Source organism: Calonectris borealis, chromosome 1, assembly GCF_964195595.1.
Source record: "Calonectris borealis chromosome 1, bCalBor7.hap1.2, whole genome shotgun sequence".
NCBI lineage: Eukaryota > Metazoa > Chordata > Aves > Procellariiformes > Procellariidae > Calonectris > Calonectris borealis.
Genome location: NC_134312.1, coordinates 67894340 through 67910177, shown reverse-complemented (window position 1 = coordinate 67910177; position 15838 = coordinate 67894340). Strand labels below are relative to the sequence as shown.

Genomic DNA, 15838 nt, shown 5'->3' with positions numbered 1-15838 from the left:
TGTCCAAGTTGAGTATGCAATATTTTGATAAAGACAGAGCTAAAGAGCCAAGGTCTCTTTTCTGCTCAGGAATTTATTGGGGCATTGATCTGACATGTATGTTTAGGGATAGCAGCAATGCCTTGAAGGAATTGGCAGAGAGATGTCCCAGAAGCAGCAGCTTCTTCTGTGGGAACCTCATTAGCTGACACCCTTCATGTGCAATAGCACAGCTCCCACTGAATTCTCCCACTGAGCGTAATCTGGACACTGTCACTAGCGCTTGCTTGTCCTCCTCATCTCACATACTGCAGGGTCTGCATATCAAACAGCCTCTGGTTGAGCTGCCATCCCAGGGAAATTATTCTTTAGGTTTTGTTTTACACAACAGCTCTCCTGGGCTGTAATCTGCAGAGACGCAGGGTGGGGGGGGCACGTTCCACCTCATTGCCTGAGTGAGGAGGCCAGCTGCTATTAACCCCTGTCCCACTATCCCCTGCTGGGAGCCCATCAGGAGATGCAGCTAGAGATGGGTAGACTTGTGCTCTGGAGCTAGACTGTAGCCTTGGGCACAGGAGGCAGGGCTTGCAACTTCAAGAACTGAATCATTTTCTCTCAGCGTGGTAAACCTGCCTGTCTCTTCAGCATCCAACACTGGGTTGAAGGCAGTGATGGTAGCAATACACAAACTTCATGGCAGACTCATTGAATAAACCCCGCTTCCTCTGAAAGCTCGTGATTTGAAGAGGCTAATGGGGAAGTGCCACGTGTGATCCAAGAGGGCTCTTGCAGACCTCTCCCATGAGGGAGGTCTTTTGGGACAGTGAGTTCCTGGGAGCCCTACAGGCACTGTATGCTTGTGAGCAAAGCAGTATCTCTGGATGCCACATCTCTTGGCTGCCCGCAACCCGTCTCTAAGCCTACAGTCACCAGTCACAACTGAGTATCTGGGTCCATTTTGGACCACAGAACCCAGGCAATGAGGAGCAGAGCCCAGCATGTTTGAGTGAAAGGGTATAGCAGTCAGAGGTGGGGAAGCTACTTCCTCCGTCAGCCCCACGTAGCCAACGGGCCAGGCCTGTTCAGGCAGGGCAAAAGATCAAGGTGAACAAAAGGCTAAAGGATTTGTTGAAAGACGTCCCACCACAGTGCGAATGCAGACCCACCCACCCCGTCCCCTTCTCCCAGAGCCTGAGGAGGAAGCCTCTGTACCTGTTTATTCTTTAGGTCAAGGGAGAGCTCATAATCGGAGGCAGCTGCATGGGAACACGAGGCCGTCCCTTTGCTGCGCTGCACTCTCACTGGGGAGCCCGTGTGGTGGAGGCTCGCCTTCTGCACCAGAGGGGAACACCCCGCTGCCTGCTCTTCTTGGAGCTCCGCATGCTGGGCTTTTAGCGTCAGGGTGTCGGACCTGCCTTCCTGGCCACTCTGTCTGCCGGCCTCCTTCGGATCCTCCGTTTCACACCCGGCTTTCTTGCTTGTGGAACCGCTGGGATCGTCACTGTGAACAAAACGCAACGTTTCGCTTTTTTTATTTGTTTTTATTATATTTTATTTATGATTATGTTTATTGTTGTTCGCCATACTCATTCACTGAGCTGCATTTTAAATGTTTAGGGAGCCTGGGCTGTGAGGGGTCTCTCTCAGTGATGGATCGGGACTTTAGGTTGATGCAGCCAAAGTTCTGATCTCTCCCTCCCTAAGAGCAGGCACCTGTGCTGCACACACGGTATGGACCAGTCCTGTACCCCTGGAGCTGCCCGGCTGCCTCTGCTTGAGGTGCTGCAGTTGGAGGTGAGGGGCCAAGGAGGGTGTCATGGCCTATGGACACCGCTCCTGCTCCCTGGAGCAGCTAGCAGCCGGCAGTCACCCCTGTGCCCTTGCTGCCTATTGCTCAGCATCTCCCTGTGCGTCCCAGAGTCGCATCTGGCACGGAGCCTGGATCCCAAGGATCCAGTTTTCCTCTGGAGTTTCTAAGGGCATGTGGGAAATGGTGCAGGGGCAGCTGAAGGTTGCAGAGGAACTCTTGGAGAGCTGAGAGTATAAAGATGCAACAGAGCCAGCCAGCCCTGAGATCCTGACTCTTTAAAGCGTGTCTGCAACACAGCCATGCACACTGCAGAGCTTCCAAGAAAGAAACCGTTTCTTTCTGACCCACAGGACAGATTGCTGTGCCGCTGAGATCTTGCGGAGAAAGGAAAACACCCTTTTCTCCTGTCAGCCACAGCAGTAATTGTGTGAAACCAGGGCCTGACAACAGTGCACTATAAGAGAGCTGACAGGTTGCTCCAGACAGGATGGGATTAGCCTATGTCTGATCCATTGAAGTGCTGAGGAAGTCTGTTGTTAACCTCTCTTGCCGAATATTTTCAAAAATCATCCAATTTCAAACAAGATTTTGGTATTCTGGGGGACTATTTGAACCATGAGAGTATTTATTCACTGTTACATTAGTCTCTTTCCAGTGGCTACAGAGAAATAATCTATGGTTTCCAAGAGTGTGCAGGCCAGTCCGCATGGACTCTGAGTTCTACTGCACCGTGTACATCAGATACAGCTCCACTGGTTTCCAGGGGATGACTGTTTAGCTGAGAGCAACATCTAGTTTAGAAATAGCTACTACAGAACCAATGCATTTAATTCCATTGAAACCAAGGATGTGTACTGCCTCCCATATTTAAACACCATTAAATTATTTAATTCACTTCTGAGTCATATTTCTTTCTCTTGGATTTGCTCCACATACGACCAGTTTTGCTGTCATCTAGATAACAAATCATTTTATGATTGGTGTTGATGTCAGAGCAAAATCAGGGAAATTAGATACGATTTTCTGTAGCGCCCAAATTACTTAGAAGCATTTAAGTCTCATTTTCAACAGTCCTGTAAGCACTTAAGAGCCCAAGTCTTCTAACTGTAAATAGACTTTGCCTCCTAAGCTTCGGAGCACTGTTGCATACTTACTAGTACTTTAAAAGGAAGTTTATTCTCTCCAATGGCAGCTCTTCTGTTCAGCAGATTTAACAATCAAAGTTAGAAATATTCCTACAGTTTCTAAGAGGGCTCCAAATCTGATGAGCCAAAGATAGTACCACAACTTCAGAACTAAGAAAGATGAAGCATTTAAAGGTAGAAAGTTTCTTCTTTTATACACATGCATGTAGTCACCAGTTAGATCTAAAAAATAAATTCACAGAAGAAACCAGTCTCTTACATAAATGCTATATAACCAACTTTGTCAAAGCATATTAAAATGACATATCTGCATACTCATCAATCAGGAAATGCCACCATTAAAATGAGGCATAAAACTGTCCTTTTAGATTGTACACCTTATAAAACCTTTCCTTGTTCTATTCCTCATAGTATATAATTGAACATTCTTTTTCCTACACCTAAAGATGTACATGTAAAAATGTTACCCATTTTTAACTCCTTCTGTTCTATGTCCACCCATGTTGCAGGAAACGTTAATAAAACACTTTTCCCTTACAGCTCTCACTGTAACATTTTTATTGGCAGCCTCTGTTCTATCCGGTCCCATTTTAACCAGCAGAGCAGTGATTTTTACCCTCAGCTCAAGGGATGACCAGTTGAACACAGATTTGATCATGTTTTCATTGAAGTGCGTGCCAAAAGCCTCACAAGTATTTCAGTGGGAACCAAACTGTGCCCTACAAAGCAATTTCAGCTAGACGCATAAACTCTGATTCAGCAAGCCACATATCCCAAATTGCTCTCCTGAGTCAAGGCCACAGTGCACAGTGTGCTACGCAGACTTTCTTTAGGGCAGATCAGGGCCCGAGGCAGTAGACTAGAGAGCTAGTTGACTTCCCTTGGAGCATCAATGGACTCTAAATGCCAGCAAATATTCCCTGACGTGATGGTCCTCTAAACACTCGCACATATGCTTAACTCTATTTTTCTGAGGGCCTCCACTGACTGCTCGTGGTAGAACGTGAAGTGTGTGCATAAGAGCTTGCAGCACTCGGGCCCGTTGCTCTGTAAGGCTGTACATCACCTCCAGTGTATGCTACCTATTTGGTTTTCTGTCGCAGGCAGCTTAGAGTCTGATTGAGCAACATTCGTAGTGACAGGATATCCTGCATGAACTGCTAATATAGAAGAGAAAACAGCAGGCTTTGTAGCATCTCAGAATAACCTAGGCTAGGAGGGAAGTCTGGAGGTTTCTATTCCAACTCCCTGCTCAGCGCAGGGCCATTTTCAAAGACAGATAAGGTTGATCTGGGCCTTCTCCAGTCAACTCTTGAATACCTCTAGACATGAAGGTTCCCCAGGCTCTCTGGAAAGCCTTGTCAGGGACCTTAGCGCACTAATAGACCTTAACGGCCTGACCTGGGGCCCCACAAATATCCCCTGCACAGTTCCCCCTTTTCAGCCCAGCCCGGGGCCATCAGTGCCTGCCCCAGCAACTCTGTAAAAGTGCTGGTCTCCAGCCCTGCCACAGGCTTCCCCTTTCCATGGGCATGGACCCACTTGATCTGGACTCTGACCTGCAGACTGACTCCCCAGCTTGACCTTGGACCTGCCTCATCACCATGGACCTACCCATTGATCACTGGGCTGTGTCTGACCCTAGGTACTCTCACTGGACCTGATTCTTACCCTGGCCAATGAGGCAGAAGGTGTTGGACCAACCCAAAATGCTCAGAAGCCCCCTTTAACCTCATTAGGCGTTTAGGATATTCCTCAAGGAGACACAGGAGGGCCCTAAGACTGCAAGCACCAAGCGCACACGTTCAGTCACAGGTGTGTGAGAAGCACCACCAAGCTCAGTGCTCCCGCTTACAGGGCATAACTGAAGCCCCTGAAAACACTGTGCTAGGATAAAGATACAAGCTAAGCACGCGTACCCGTATAACCTTGCCTTCCTCCTCCATGCATGCTCTAAGCCCAGTGAATACACCCATACAGAAAGTATTGTGCGTATGCATGGAATATTCTGAGGGTCAAAACTCGGTCAAATCAAAATCAGATTCCACTGAAGCACTCAAAGGCATTTTTCAGCTAGATGTTTTTATGCTAAATATAAACTTTTTAACCCCCTGCTAGTTTGGCTGTTGTGCTGTTCAGAAAGCAATAGCAAATACTCTTGCTGAAGTGGGAATAGTTTCTACAAAAAAAAAAATGGCTGAACCACTTTTACTTAGTGGGAGAAAAAAATTCTCCGAAAAAAAAGACAAACCTACTTCACCTTTGGGCAAGAGACCAAACCTAGGAAATTTCAGCTTCAGCTGGTAAACTTCAGTGACTTATTAGCAATGGAAAAAAGGGGTAAAGACAGAGTTTGCTTAGCAGCCTGAATGTTAGCATTACAGCCCTACGGTTCCACTTACCACCCTGTATTCCCTCCAGGTCTACTTCCACCTTGAACCTGTTTCTGAGGAAGTGTTGCGGGGAGGCCTATTCTCTGTTGTCCAGTAGCTGCGATGGATGAAGCCCCCATATGAGAGACAAAACACATTGCTAAAGATCAAAACTGATGCTGCAGTGAAATATAGGCTAAAACCTTAATGATCCTGATTTTTTCCCTCTGTCCTGAGCGACACAGTTGATTTGCATTGGTAGAGCACAGTTTTTGTTAATAAGTGAAGCCTCAGGAGCTATTGTAATCATAGTAACAAAAAATAAACAACAGTAAGAAAGGTAAGTAGGGCAAGGATAGACACTACAGCATGGAAGGAAAATGTTATTAAGTAAATTATGGGGATCCACTTGCTTTCCCTCAGCCAGTGAGCAATCAATCTCCCTGGCTGTGGGACGAAGGAATGAATGGAGCTATTGCACGTTCTGTTTCTTGGATAAGCAAATTTTTCTAACCACTTGTAATAATTAAAAGCCCCATGCAGAGTCTAAGGTGTGAATCCCAATGTCCTGGCCAAACTCCAACTAGGTTAATTTAGTTCTGTATCCCAGCATCACCCCTGCAGTTTCAACTGTAATCAGTGTTTTTTACTTGCTGTCCTAAAGTATCATATACCACCATCTTTCACAGTTTTTACAGCTACTCTTGCATGATAAATGAAGCAATTTACTGCTAGTCATGCAATCAGGTAGGGAAGGTTTGTAATGTCTTTGAATTCTGTTTGATTGAAAGTTGTAATATTAATGTAAATCACTTGCAATCAGATAAAAAAGGAGACTACAAATTCAGTTGTTCTGTTCTTCCTAGATGTTCCTACATGACTTTTACGACCCATAGCAACTAGCTTAGTTATTATTACAAATAGATTTTATCTGCTATAGAAAACATCTCTCATGTTTCAGGTATCTCCTGCTACTTTCGCACTGCTGACTTGTATATGCCTGCTGCAGACAGAAACCAGTTTTGTTAACAAAGATGGTGACTACAGACAATCTGACTCAGGGCTTATATGAAATACTATAGCTAGTCTAGCATTTCGAAACAGGGATATCGGGGTTCTGGGCTGAATCCTAGTGTTTGTTTCAAGAAAGCAGGATGATGAAAAAGCTCTCACTGAGACAATTCAGCTGGGCACCAATAAACGATTTTGTCTCACGCAGGTAAGCAAGACTTCTGATATTTACCTTCTATGTGCAGATTTCTCAAGAAGATTTTCGATAAGGAGTACACTGAGGGAAGGATGTAGGGAGATGATAGAGGAAAAATGGTATTATATAGAGGGTTTTTTATGACTTCCTTTTTTCTCCCTTCCTGGTATTTTGGAAACCTAAAGCCCAAATCAGTGATACTAAATTATCAAACCAGAGAAGCCCATCCGCCCATTCCTAGTAGTATCAGCTCCCCATGTTTCCCATGATAGAGAGCTGTTGTATCACACGCTGTCCTGGGAGAGAGTTGAGTGCTTTTCAGTTCCTACAGCATCAGGATGGTGCGCTTCCTTGCATACGCCTCATCACCTCCTTGCTGCTGGAAACACACGTTTCTGGCTTGGCAAGGATCTGTGCTTCTAACTGCCAGCTGTGGAGCTGAACCATGGTTATCTGTTGGATCTTGACTGTGAGGCTTAAACATTCCCATACCTGATGACTTGAGAAAGTCCCTCTCCCCCAAATATTTCAAGACAATTTCAAGCTAGACCTGTAGGCAGGAACGCAGAAGTTGGATGCACCAGACATTACACTCCATTGCCTCACTGTCAAATACCAGAATCAGTTCACGATCTGAGAGTAATTTTCAGAGGTCTCCAAAAGGTGTTTACAGGGAAGCTGAGTGACTAAACAGGGCTCTAGGGCCAGGAGAGCTACTCTTCTCAAGGACAGTAATGTTAGTCCTGTAAGAAACTAAAACTGAGCTTTGTCACTGATCACTCCATAGCTACACAGCTGCCATGTGGTCAAGACACAAAACTCATCTCTTTGCTCCTCCTCTCCTACAAGAAGAAAAATTATTGCAGATAAATAAGAGCAATAACAGAGTACCAAAAATAGCAATGGCTCTTCTGGACTTGGACAGCAGTGGAAGAAACAAGTCACTCAAGAAGAGGATGCTCAGATGCCCTGTTAGCAGGTATAGTGGTTATGCAAAAAGGTCTAGCTAATTGGATAGGAGGAAGCTATGGGTGTGAGGTGTTACAAAAGTACTACAGAGGCTGATCTCACCTCCTCTTTGTGTCCCTGTGTCACTCCAGGAGAAGACCACATTGCTGTTTCCCATGTATAACTTACCAAATGCCTTCTTCACGGTATTCAAGGTCAGTGTGCAGGATTGTGACCTGTAACTGAGGCAAAGACTACATGGACTAGTTGTGAAGGACCACAAAAATTTATGAATCCATTTCACAGAGCTCCTTATGAGGATCAGTTGGTTATTGTATATATGCTGCTCTAAAGCGCTCTAAGCAATTAGTATTATCATGGCCTGAGAGCCATATGAGACTTCAAAGCTTCAGAGATGTCAGAATAAAAAACCCTTAGAAAGTGCCATATGGAGAATTAGAAAAAGAGGTCACTAGCTAATGCCAAGAGAACGGAGCCCAGACCCCAAGTCTGCAAGAACCTGTGCTCCCTCTGTCTTAAGACATTTCAGCATTTCCACTGTCCTCTCTCCTCTCCCTGCTCAGAAAAAATAAACAATCAATTGCTGAGTTAGCAGGGTCCAAAGTGCCTTTTCAGTTTGTTTCATTTCAGTGTTCTCTGAGGACACCCATAACATATGGTGAATGGGTTGATCGGAATTCAATGAAAAAAATGGCTGAGACAGGCTTGGTAATATATTAGGGATCTTTTCAAGGTTCAGAGATTTCTGACGTGCTGGGGGTCTGAGTGTAAAAGAATTGCTTCTGATTTGCTTTTAAGTTGAGGTTTTAGGGTGACTTGGAGGCAATGCTCTCTGGGATCATGCTGAAGATGATGGAAGGCAAAAGTCTCTCCCGCCAGAGAGACAGGGAACTTGGAACTTGATCTTGGCAAATCATCCCCTGCCAGCCGAGCTGCAGCTTTCTCAGACAGTCTTCCCCAACACAGACAAATATAGGAACAAGATTCTGATTTTGTCTACATTCACGTAACACCTTGCAAAGCAGTGGCATCAAGCCATCTTCTCACACTAGTTTTACCCAAGAGGAATTAATGATAATTAGCCAAGCTCATTACCCATCCCAGAATATATTACTTGTTTCATAAAAAGGCTGGCACACACGCTTGTAAAATAGATTTGACAGTACAGTACGGTAAATACATTGGAAATCAATTAAATTTAACATCCTTTAGCACAGACTGAAACAGGCAACATCTTTTCAACATTGCTTAAAGTGGTTTCAGTGAGATGTATATTAAGCAGAAAGAAGGTGTAATAATACTAGCAAATGCCTCATGTCCCACAGGGTTCAACATGTCAAAGTCAGGGCCTCCATTTCAGATTTGGTATTTAAACATGATCCCCATGTGCTGTGTAATTCCCACGTTGTGGTGTTGTGCCTTTTGCTACAGACCAGCACTACAGGAACTAAACTTCCCTCATGCACCCCATGCCCTCGTGGTGCAAAGATGATTGTCCAGGTGTCAGTCTGGGCTGGCTGCTGGTCTGAGGGCCAGGCTCTCCATGACTAACTTGAGCCACTTGAGGACTAGGATCTCTGCTTTCTCATGGAGACAGACAGGCTCCTCCAGAGGGTGACTTGGAACAGCTAAGGCAGCTCCCACTGAATGAGAAGTGGTGTTTATGGTGCAAGGCTGGCTGTGCCCCGTGGTGTGGTTGTCACACAGTTTTTTTCTTATACTTCCTATCTGGGTGACACCTCAGAATGACACTTGGGCCACTTCTCTGGCATACCCCTCCTTCTTCCTCCCTTCCCAGCCATGCCTCCTATTTCACCAGCTGCAGGAGCACAGGGCTCAGCTTAGGAAGTACAGCGCCTTTCTCAGCTGCCCGCCACACCGCGGTGCTTGACACCCCAGGCTGGTTGCTGTGCTGTCTCTGCAGGTTAGGCTAGGAGGAGGTCACACAGCCTGTCACTGCAGAGAAGGTTACTTGTTGCTGTGTCAACAGGGCACACACTGGGGTGTGAAAAACACCAAATGGACAGTGAAGGCATCGGGGGACCCTGCTCTGCAGGGTTTAATTACTTTTACTTTAACCCCAGACCTCTCTTGCCTCTGCAATGTTTAGTAAACATGACCTTTTAGAGAAGGAAAAAACAGATGGCATCCTGCATTAGCGTAACTGCCCGCTCAGCACCCCGGGAAAGAGAAACTTGGCTTCTCAGCAGCAGTCTTTCTGCCACTTCGACTCAGATCTCTTGGCTCCTCATCCCTGAGGCAGGTTTGAACATCGAATTCGCTGACAAAAGCCTGCCGGTGCAATCATGCAGAAGATAGAATTTCACTGCTAAAATGAGATGAATTCAGGGCTGGGAGGCAGCAGAGCCTCTACAAGGTGAGGAAACTTCAGCCCGTTGCTCTCCTATTCCAGCTACCTGTGAGCTGGGTGAGGGACACAACTCTTTGCATTTATAGACCTAAGAAAGGGCTTCTGTGGTCTTCTTTTTCTACCTGTTGTAACAGACCCTGGGTTGGACTGCACCTCTGGATTCCTTCCTAAGGGATCAGGGTAATTGATCACTGAAGGCAGTGAGTGAGCAGCTTCACAGGAAGATCTTTGTGTAACCCAGATAAATTTTGCTTCTGTTCTCAAGTATCTCAGCTATTTCGTCTCTTGTGATCACTGCAGCCCAGTAGAAAGCTACTGCTTGTGTCAAACCAAGGAGAAGGAAGCCCAGTCCTCCTCAACTTAAAGAATAACACAGCCTCAAATCACCATCCTCAGTACAGACAGTCCAAACACCATTCACCAGTTTTAGGAAATCAGATATGATCCAGATTTTAACTTTGCCAGTGTGTTCAGATCTAGGGTTTTTGATTGGCCTGTCGCTGAAGACCAAGATAGAAACAGCATGATTAGCATTCCTTCCTCCTTTCCCCAATCCAGTGACTACCCCCACAGCCTTGTGCAGCAGGCCCAAAGCTCTGCTTTTCCAAGTTCTAACCTATTTTGTCACTGCTGCTTCACTCACACTCTGATCCACTTCATGTCACTTCTCTTCCCTGAGGCCTTATTCCCTTTTCTGTCTTCATTCCCATTTGGGAAACAGTATGACTTAGCAGCTTACACATTTGGTCATACAAGCTCAGATTCCCCTAGGGCCACTTAAACTTTTCTTCCCTATGAGGAATGAAAATGATTCCCATCCCTATACTTTGTACTCAGACACGGACCTTTTGGGGCAAGATCATTAAGAAAAATAGGAGTTTGCCTTGACACAACCAATCCTGCTGTGTTGCTGAGCAGAACTATGGCTGGTGCTAAATGGCATTATGCCAGTGGACTGCACCGAAGTCAATGGAGGATCTAGCCCAATATGTGCATCTTGACCCACCATTCCCACATTAGTGTATTCTGGGAAATTACAGGCTTCTGTCATATTTCGCCAGGCACCCCGGAAGACATGTGCAAAAGAGTACCAGCAATGTGTATATAGGGTAGTCTACCCCCATCTTCCCTCTTTCCCTGAAAGATGGAATGAGAGACATTGCAGTCAACGCAGATGATACACAGGCAATAACAACAGCATCATAACCTGTTTACAGGAAAGCAGCAACATACCAGTGTGGGACATGACAAAGGTGACACATGGCTCTAGTCACTAGACAAATAGAGTTCCCAGTGGGATGATGCTGTGTGGAAATCTGTGTGTGGAAAGAACCAAGGTGCCAACCAGAGATGGTTAAAAGTTACTAGAACACACTTCCAAATGGTGTGGCCAGAGTTAGGTTCCTCAGTCTTGAAGAAAAATCTCACTGAACTCAGGTCCTGTTTATGTCTTGACGCTTTTCTTCAGGATGATATTTCCTCACAGAAGATGGAGTGGTCTCCAGCTCTTCTGCAGTTTTTAAACAGGCCAGGTGACAGTCCCAAAAATCTACCAACTTTTTCACACCTTCTTCCTCAGCTCTCTAGCTGTTTGCAGAGCCCAAATAGAATGGCCTGAGCAACTGTACAGTGTGCTCCTATTCAGCATCTCAGACTCTTCAGTTCTTCCTGGACCATATGAAAGCCTGTCAGGGCCACATGCAGAAGAAGGAACTCTGGAGCACAGACATGTTTTTCCAAAAGGAGAGCTTATTCTAGTGAGTTAGTGTTGCAGAGCACAGAAAAAACAAAAGGCCTTTGGATTGACATCACACTGCAAGAAAATGTGTAATAAAAGGCCACAGCCTCATTGCTGTCACTGCCAAAGAATGCTGGCATGAACAGGAATATTCCAGCCAAGGGACCTGCTCATTTATCTCCTGTTCATATGTTCTTGTCCCCTCCCATTTCTTCTTTCTTTTACACTATTTTTTAACTTCCTGCTTTTCCTGCTCCTTCTCTCGTCATTCTCCTTCTCTGTATAGCATATTTGCCATCCATTTTCCTTACAGTAGCACTGTTATCTTTGTTGGGGTGAGTCTGTCTCCCTTTCTTTCTCATTGGCTTTTTTTTCCATCTCTTTGCCTTATCTCTTTCTATCTTGTAAGCCATGAACAAGTGTGTGGACAGAGGGTCCACAGAAACCACCTGTCAAGTTCAACAGAGCACACCTTAGCGTACAAAAGATCTGGCATGGCCCAATTTTGCGGGTGAGTGCATCTTGACTGATGCAGATCAGGTCAGATGATATCAGTAGAGGTTTAGAACGAATGGTGTGAGCTCCACCACTGTCCCTCTGCTATTACTTCATCAACTGTCTGTGCCTGTTTTCCAGTGCTAGATACAGGACTATTTCCAAAGCTGTCATAGCCTCTTCTCATGCATCTCTGTGGCGTTATCACATAGAAAACACAGGATACAGCAGGTGTTTATGTTGCATTCCACTAGTACCAAGAAGTTGCCATGTTATGGGCAGGGAATTCTTTGCAATACAGCAGAGAGAACATGAGGATCATCTGCAAGCCATGAGTGAATCATCTAGTATTAAAGCAACTAACTGATCTCAATAGCTGTTGAAAGTGGCTCCCACAACTATAAGGTTGGCTATGATCGATTTTCTTTCACTGACATTACTGCTGCTGCAGCCCAAGAAATGGCAAGCACTGTCACTCGTGGGAGAAGAGTACCTGAATCCAAGTCCGAATTCCTCTAGTGCAGAACCCATGTAAGCAACAGAAGTAACAGTGGAAAAGGAAGGACTGGAAGAACATGTGGCCAGTCAATGGCTGGATACGGCTTCAGGCTCTCAGAAAACATGTGTCTGATGGGTATCTTTGCAGTTTCAAAAGAGGATACTTCAGATGGGTTTTCTTTGGCCTCTCTCTCCTGCCATCTTCCTCCTTCCTGAAGAAAGGTTATTGACAGAGGTAAACAAAGCAACCAATATGACAGGGAGACTCCAGTTTCTGCCAGAGATTTTTTTTTCCTGTTGAAGAGCCCATCTATTCCTCACTTTACTTCCCCACCCTCATGTTCTCCAAACTTGCCTGAAAGCGGCTGCACCAGCTGTTGGAGAGAAGGAGCAGAGAAATGCCTGTGTGGGACATAGTGCCAAAATGTCCTGGTGGATCTCCTTTACAGGACTGAGACGCTCCATCTGAAACTCACCTCCTGTTTCTCTGGATGATTCCAGAAAGAGCCATTCCTCCCAGGTCATAGTACCAGAAGTATTGCCAACTATACCTCCCTGCAAGAGATTCCCAAGGTTGTTGGTAACTATGATGTTAAGGAGGTTCTCTAAAACATTTTTTGCTTATAATTGTGTTTCCCCTTTTCCCCCAAATCTACATGCACTAAATATCTTTGTGGTTCTGGACCTAGGCTCCTGCAAAAAAATTTAAGCTGCTAGTCCTGACTGTACAAAACACCCATAAAAAGCGAAGAATCTACTCACTCCCAAGTTTAGGAAGAGTTCAAATCTGGGTCTAGACATCACTCCTCGCCCACATCTCTGTGTCAGACTAAAATCAAAACTCTGACAACTATGAGCCTGGGGAATATTTATGTGAACTTTGATGACCCATCCCTGCCTGTTTGCAGCATCCCCACAACCTCCAATCGTAATATCTTGAACAGAATTATTAAGTCTACAGGGAGGAAAGAATAAGAAGTAGATGAGCTGTTAGGAAGCAGCAAAAATCATGCCTGTGACCTCAATAAGGAAAAGAAATGAGAAAGAAGCACAAACAGGATGTGCTTACAAAGCAGAAATGTTGCTGAAACTTCTCCTGTGTGTTTTCAAAAACAGTGCTGTGGAGAACTTCAGCAGGAATGAAAGAAGTCAGATTGAAGAGCCTTGTATATGAAGCCATTTGTCCTCAGAGCACGCAAGTCACAGACGATGAGCGTAGTGGTTTGCTTTGCACTGGCATGTCCAGATTCTGTAAGCCTGACCTGGAGTGTTCTCCATTAAGAATCAGAGGAGAATTCAGCCTCCATGGTCCACTAATTGTAGGAGCTTGCACTTGACGCTGCCAGCTGGGGGCCAATTAGTCAGAGTTGTTATGTTGTTTTGTGTGGTAGGTTATAGATCTGATTTGATACAGACTAGAATCATTATCATGTTTCACACCTGGGCCAGAGCCACTGAGTACCTCTGATCTGAGAGGAAGCACTGACCTCCAGATTATATATCCAACATCCTGCCAGCAATCCTAAGCTAGAAAGGCTAATTTCCCATTTCATGAACTGGATTTGCATTCTTTCTGTCAGGCAAGGTCAACCTTTTACAAGTTCAGACAAAATGTTGGGTAGCTCAGTTGTTTTTCTGTAATGCTTAAAGAGTGATGGATACTGGTGGAAAATCATCATTCCCCACCTGTTTTTTATCAAGATGCTTCAGTGGTATCTAAAAGGAGAATTGACTTGGAGGGCGGTTCGGTTCTCATCAACTTCATGGGCCTCAGCCTTAAGGGGTATTGCATTCACAATCCAAACAGTGTCTTGTGGATTTCTCAGGAGGATCTAACTGTTAGAGGATCTAGAATGACCCAAGGGCAAAGCGAGAGTTGTACCGGGAGGAGAGATGCTCCTGGGCTACAGCAGTGGGGAGCCAAAGAGGGACATGATGCTGTGACTGTGCAGTGGATAATATTCATGGCTCTTTTGTGCCAATGCCTTCCAGCATGACTTCATAGGACAAAGAACAAACGCATGTTCAATGGAAACAGAGAGTTCACGTAAAGAGACATGAAGAGTCAGAGATAGCAGACCTCCAGTAGTAAATGAAATCAGATTTTGTTTATTAACCATGTGCTGCTTAAGGTGTAGCATACCCTTATGCGACTCAGAGAGCTGGGAAGAAAGATATTTGAAGGTTTGATTTCAAAGAACTGTCCAAAATCTGTCCATCCACTTTTCACCCTCCCACATGCAAAAAATGGAGCAACAAGCGCAAAGGACCTCTTTCAGCAAGAACACATATATCCGTTTGAGTAGTTTGGTAAGTCAGAAGTGGGGTAAGAGGGAATTTCACCAGAACTGCAAGGGAGGTTGGCTTGGAGATGTAGCCAATGGCTTACATGTCTCCTTACCACTAACTGGTGCTGTGATGCCAGCCAGTAACCAATCTATGACGGTGACTAATCCAGCAGGCACTTTAGAAACGAGTACACAGCTGTTTGAAGTCTAAACTATATTGAGTTACAATTTAATTAGTCCGTAATCATGAAGTAAACACTTGCCAGTTGCACTAATCGTGTTTCAACCCTGATCGAAGCAGCAGTCTCCCTACTGGAAAGTGAGGAAATATTATAGGAAAATATGAGCAGAGCTTGCCCAACTTTTCCACAGATGTTTCCATGGATGTTGCAGACTCTAGCCCTTCTGCTCAATACACATCCAACCCCTTCCAGAAGACTCTGTTCAGATCCCTGACCTCTCCTCTTCCTGGAAGGACTCTTTGCCTCCTTTGCCTTAAAAGCAGGTCAGGTCTCATCTGCACTTCTTCCAGATAGGAAGGACCTTGTCTCTCCCACAAATGCAGATGAAACATCCTCCCTTCTCAAAGAGCTATCTGGCATCTGATCCTGCCCTTCACACAAATGTGTCTCCTTTGTGACATGATCCTTCAGCCCTCCAGTGCTATCCCCACGTCCACTGCCAAAGTGGACCTGCCCCAGGCGCTTAAAAGTTTTATGTAGAACTTTTCCCATCACTGGAGCAGAGGTGATTTTCTGCTGATTTCCTATTCAGCACTGCAGGCGAGCCAGAGGCAGGCTCCGAAAAGCCTGTGAAAGGCAACTGAATGAATATACTGTTCCCTCCAATTGTGACTCCATCGTTTCCTCTCATTACTCTAATAGAAACAAATCTTTCTCATCTCAGCCCTATTACCTCTCACAAAGGAAAATGCTATGTAATCCTGTTAGAGCTGGGCTGCTGCTG

At 45.3% G+C, this 15838-nt stretch overlaps 1 protein-coding gene across 1 annotated transcript in view; it reads right to left on the bottom strand.

Annotated features, from left to right (window-relative positions):
• IQSEC3 (IQ motif and Sec7 domain ArfGEF 3) overlaps nt 1-15838 on the bottom strand; it is a 100139-nt gene that overhangs the window by 34302 nt on the left and 49999 nt on the right. Inside the window, exon 3 of the mRNA XM_075158700.1 lies at nt 1192-1480. Within this exon, the coding sequence (XP_075014801.1) occupies nt 1192-1480 (289 nt within the window). The remainder of the gene's footprint in view (nt 1-1191; nt 1481-15838) is intronic.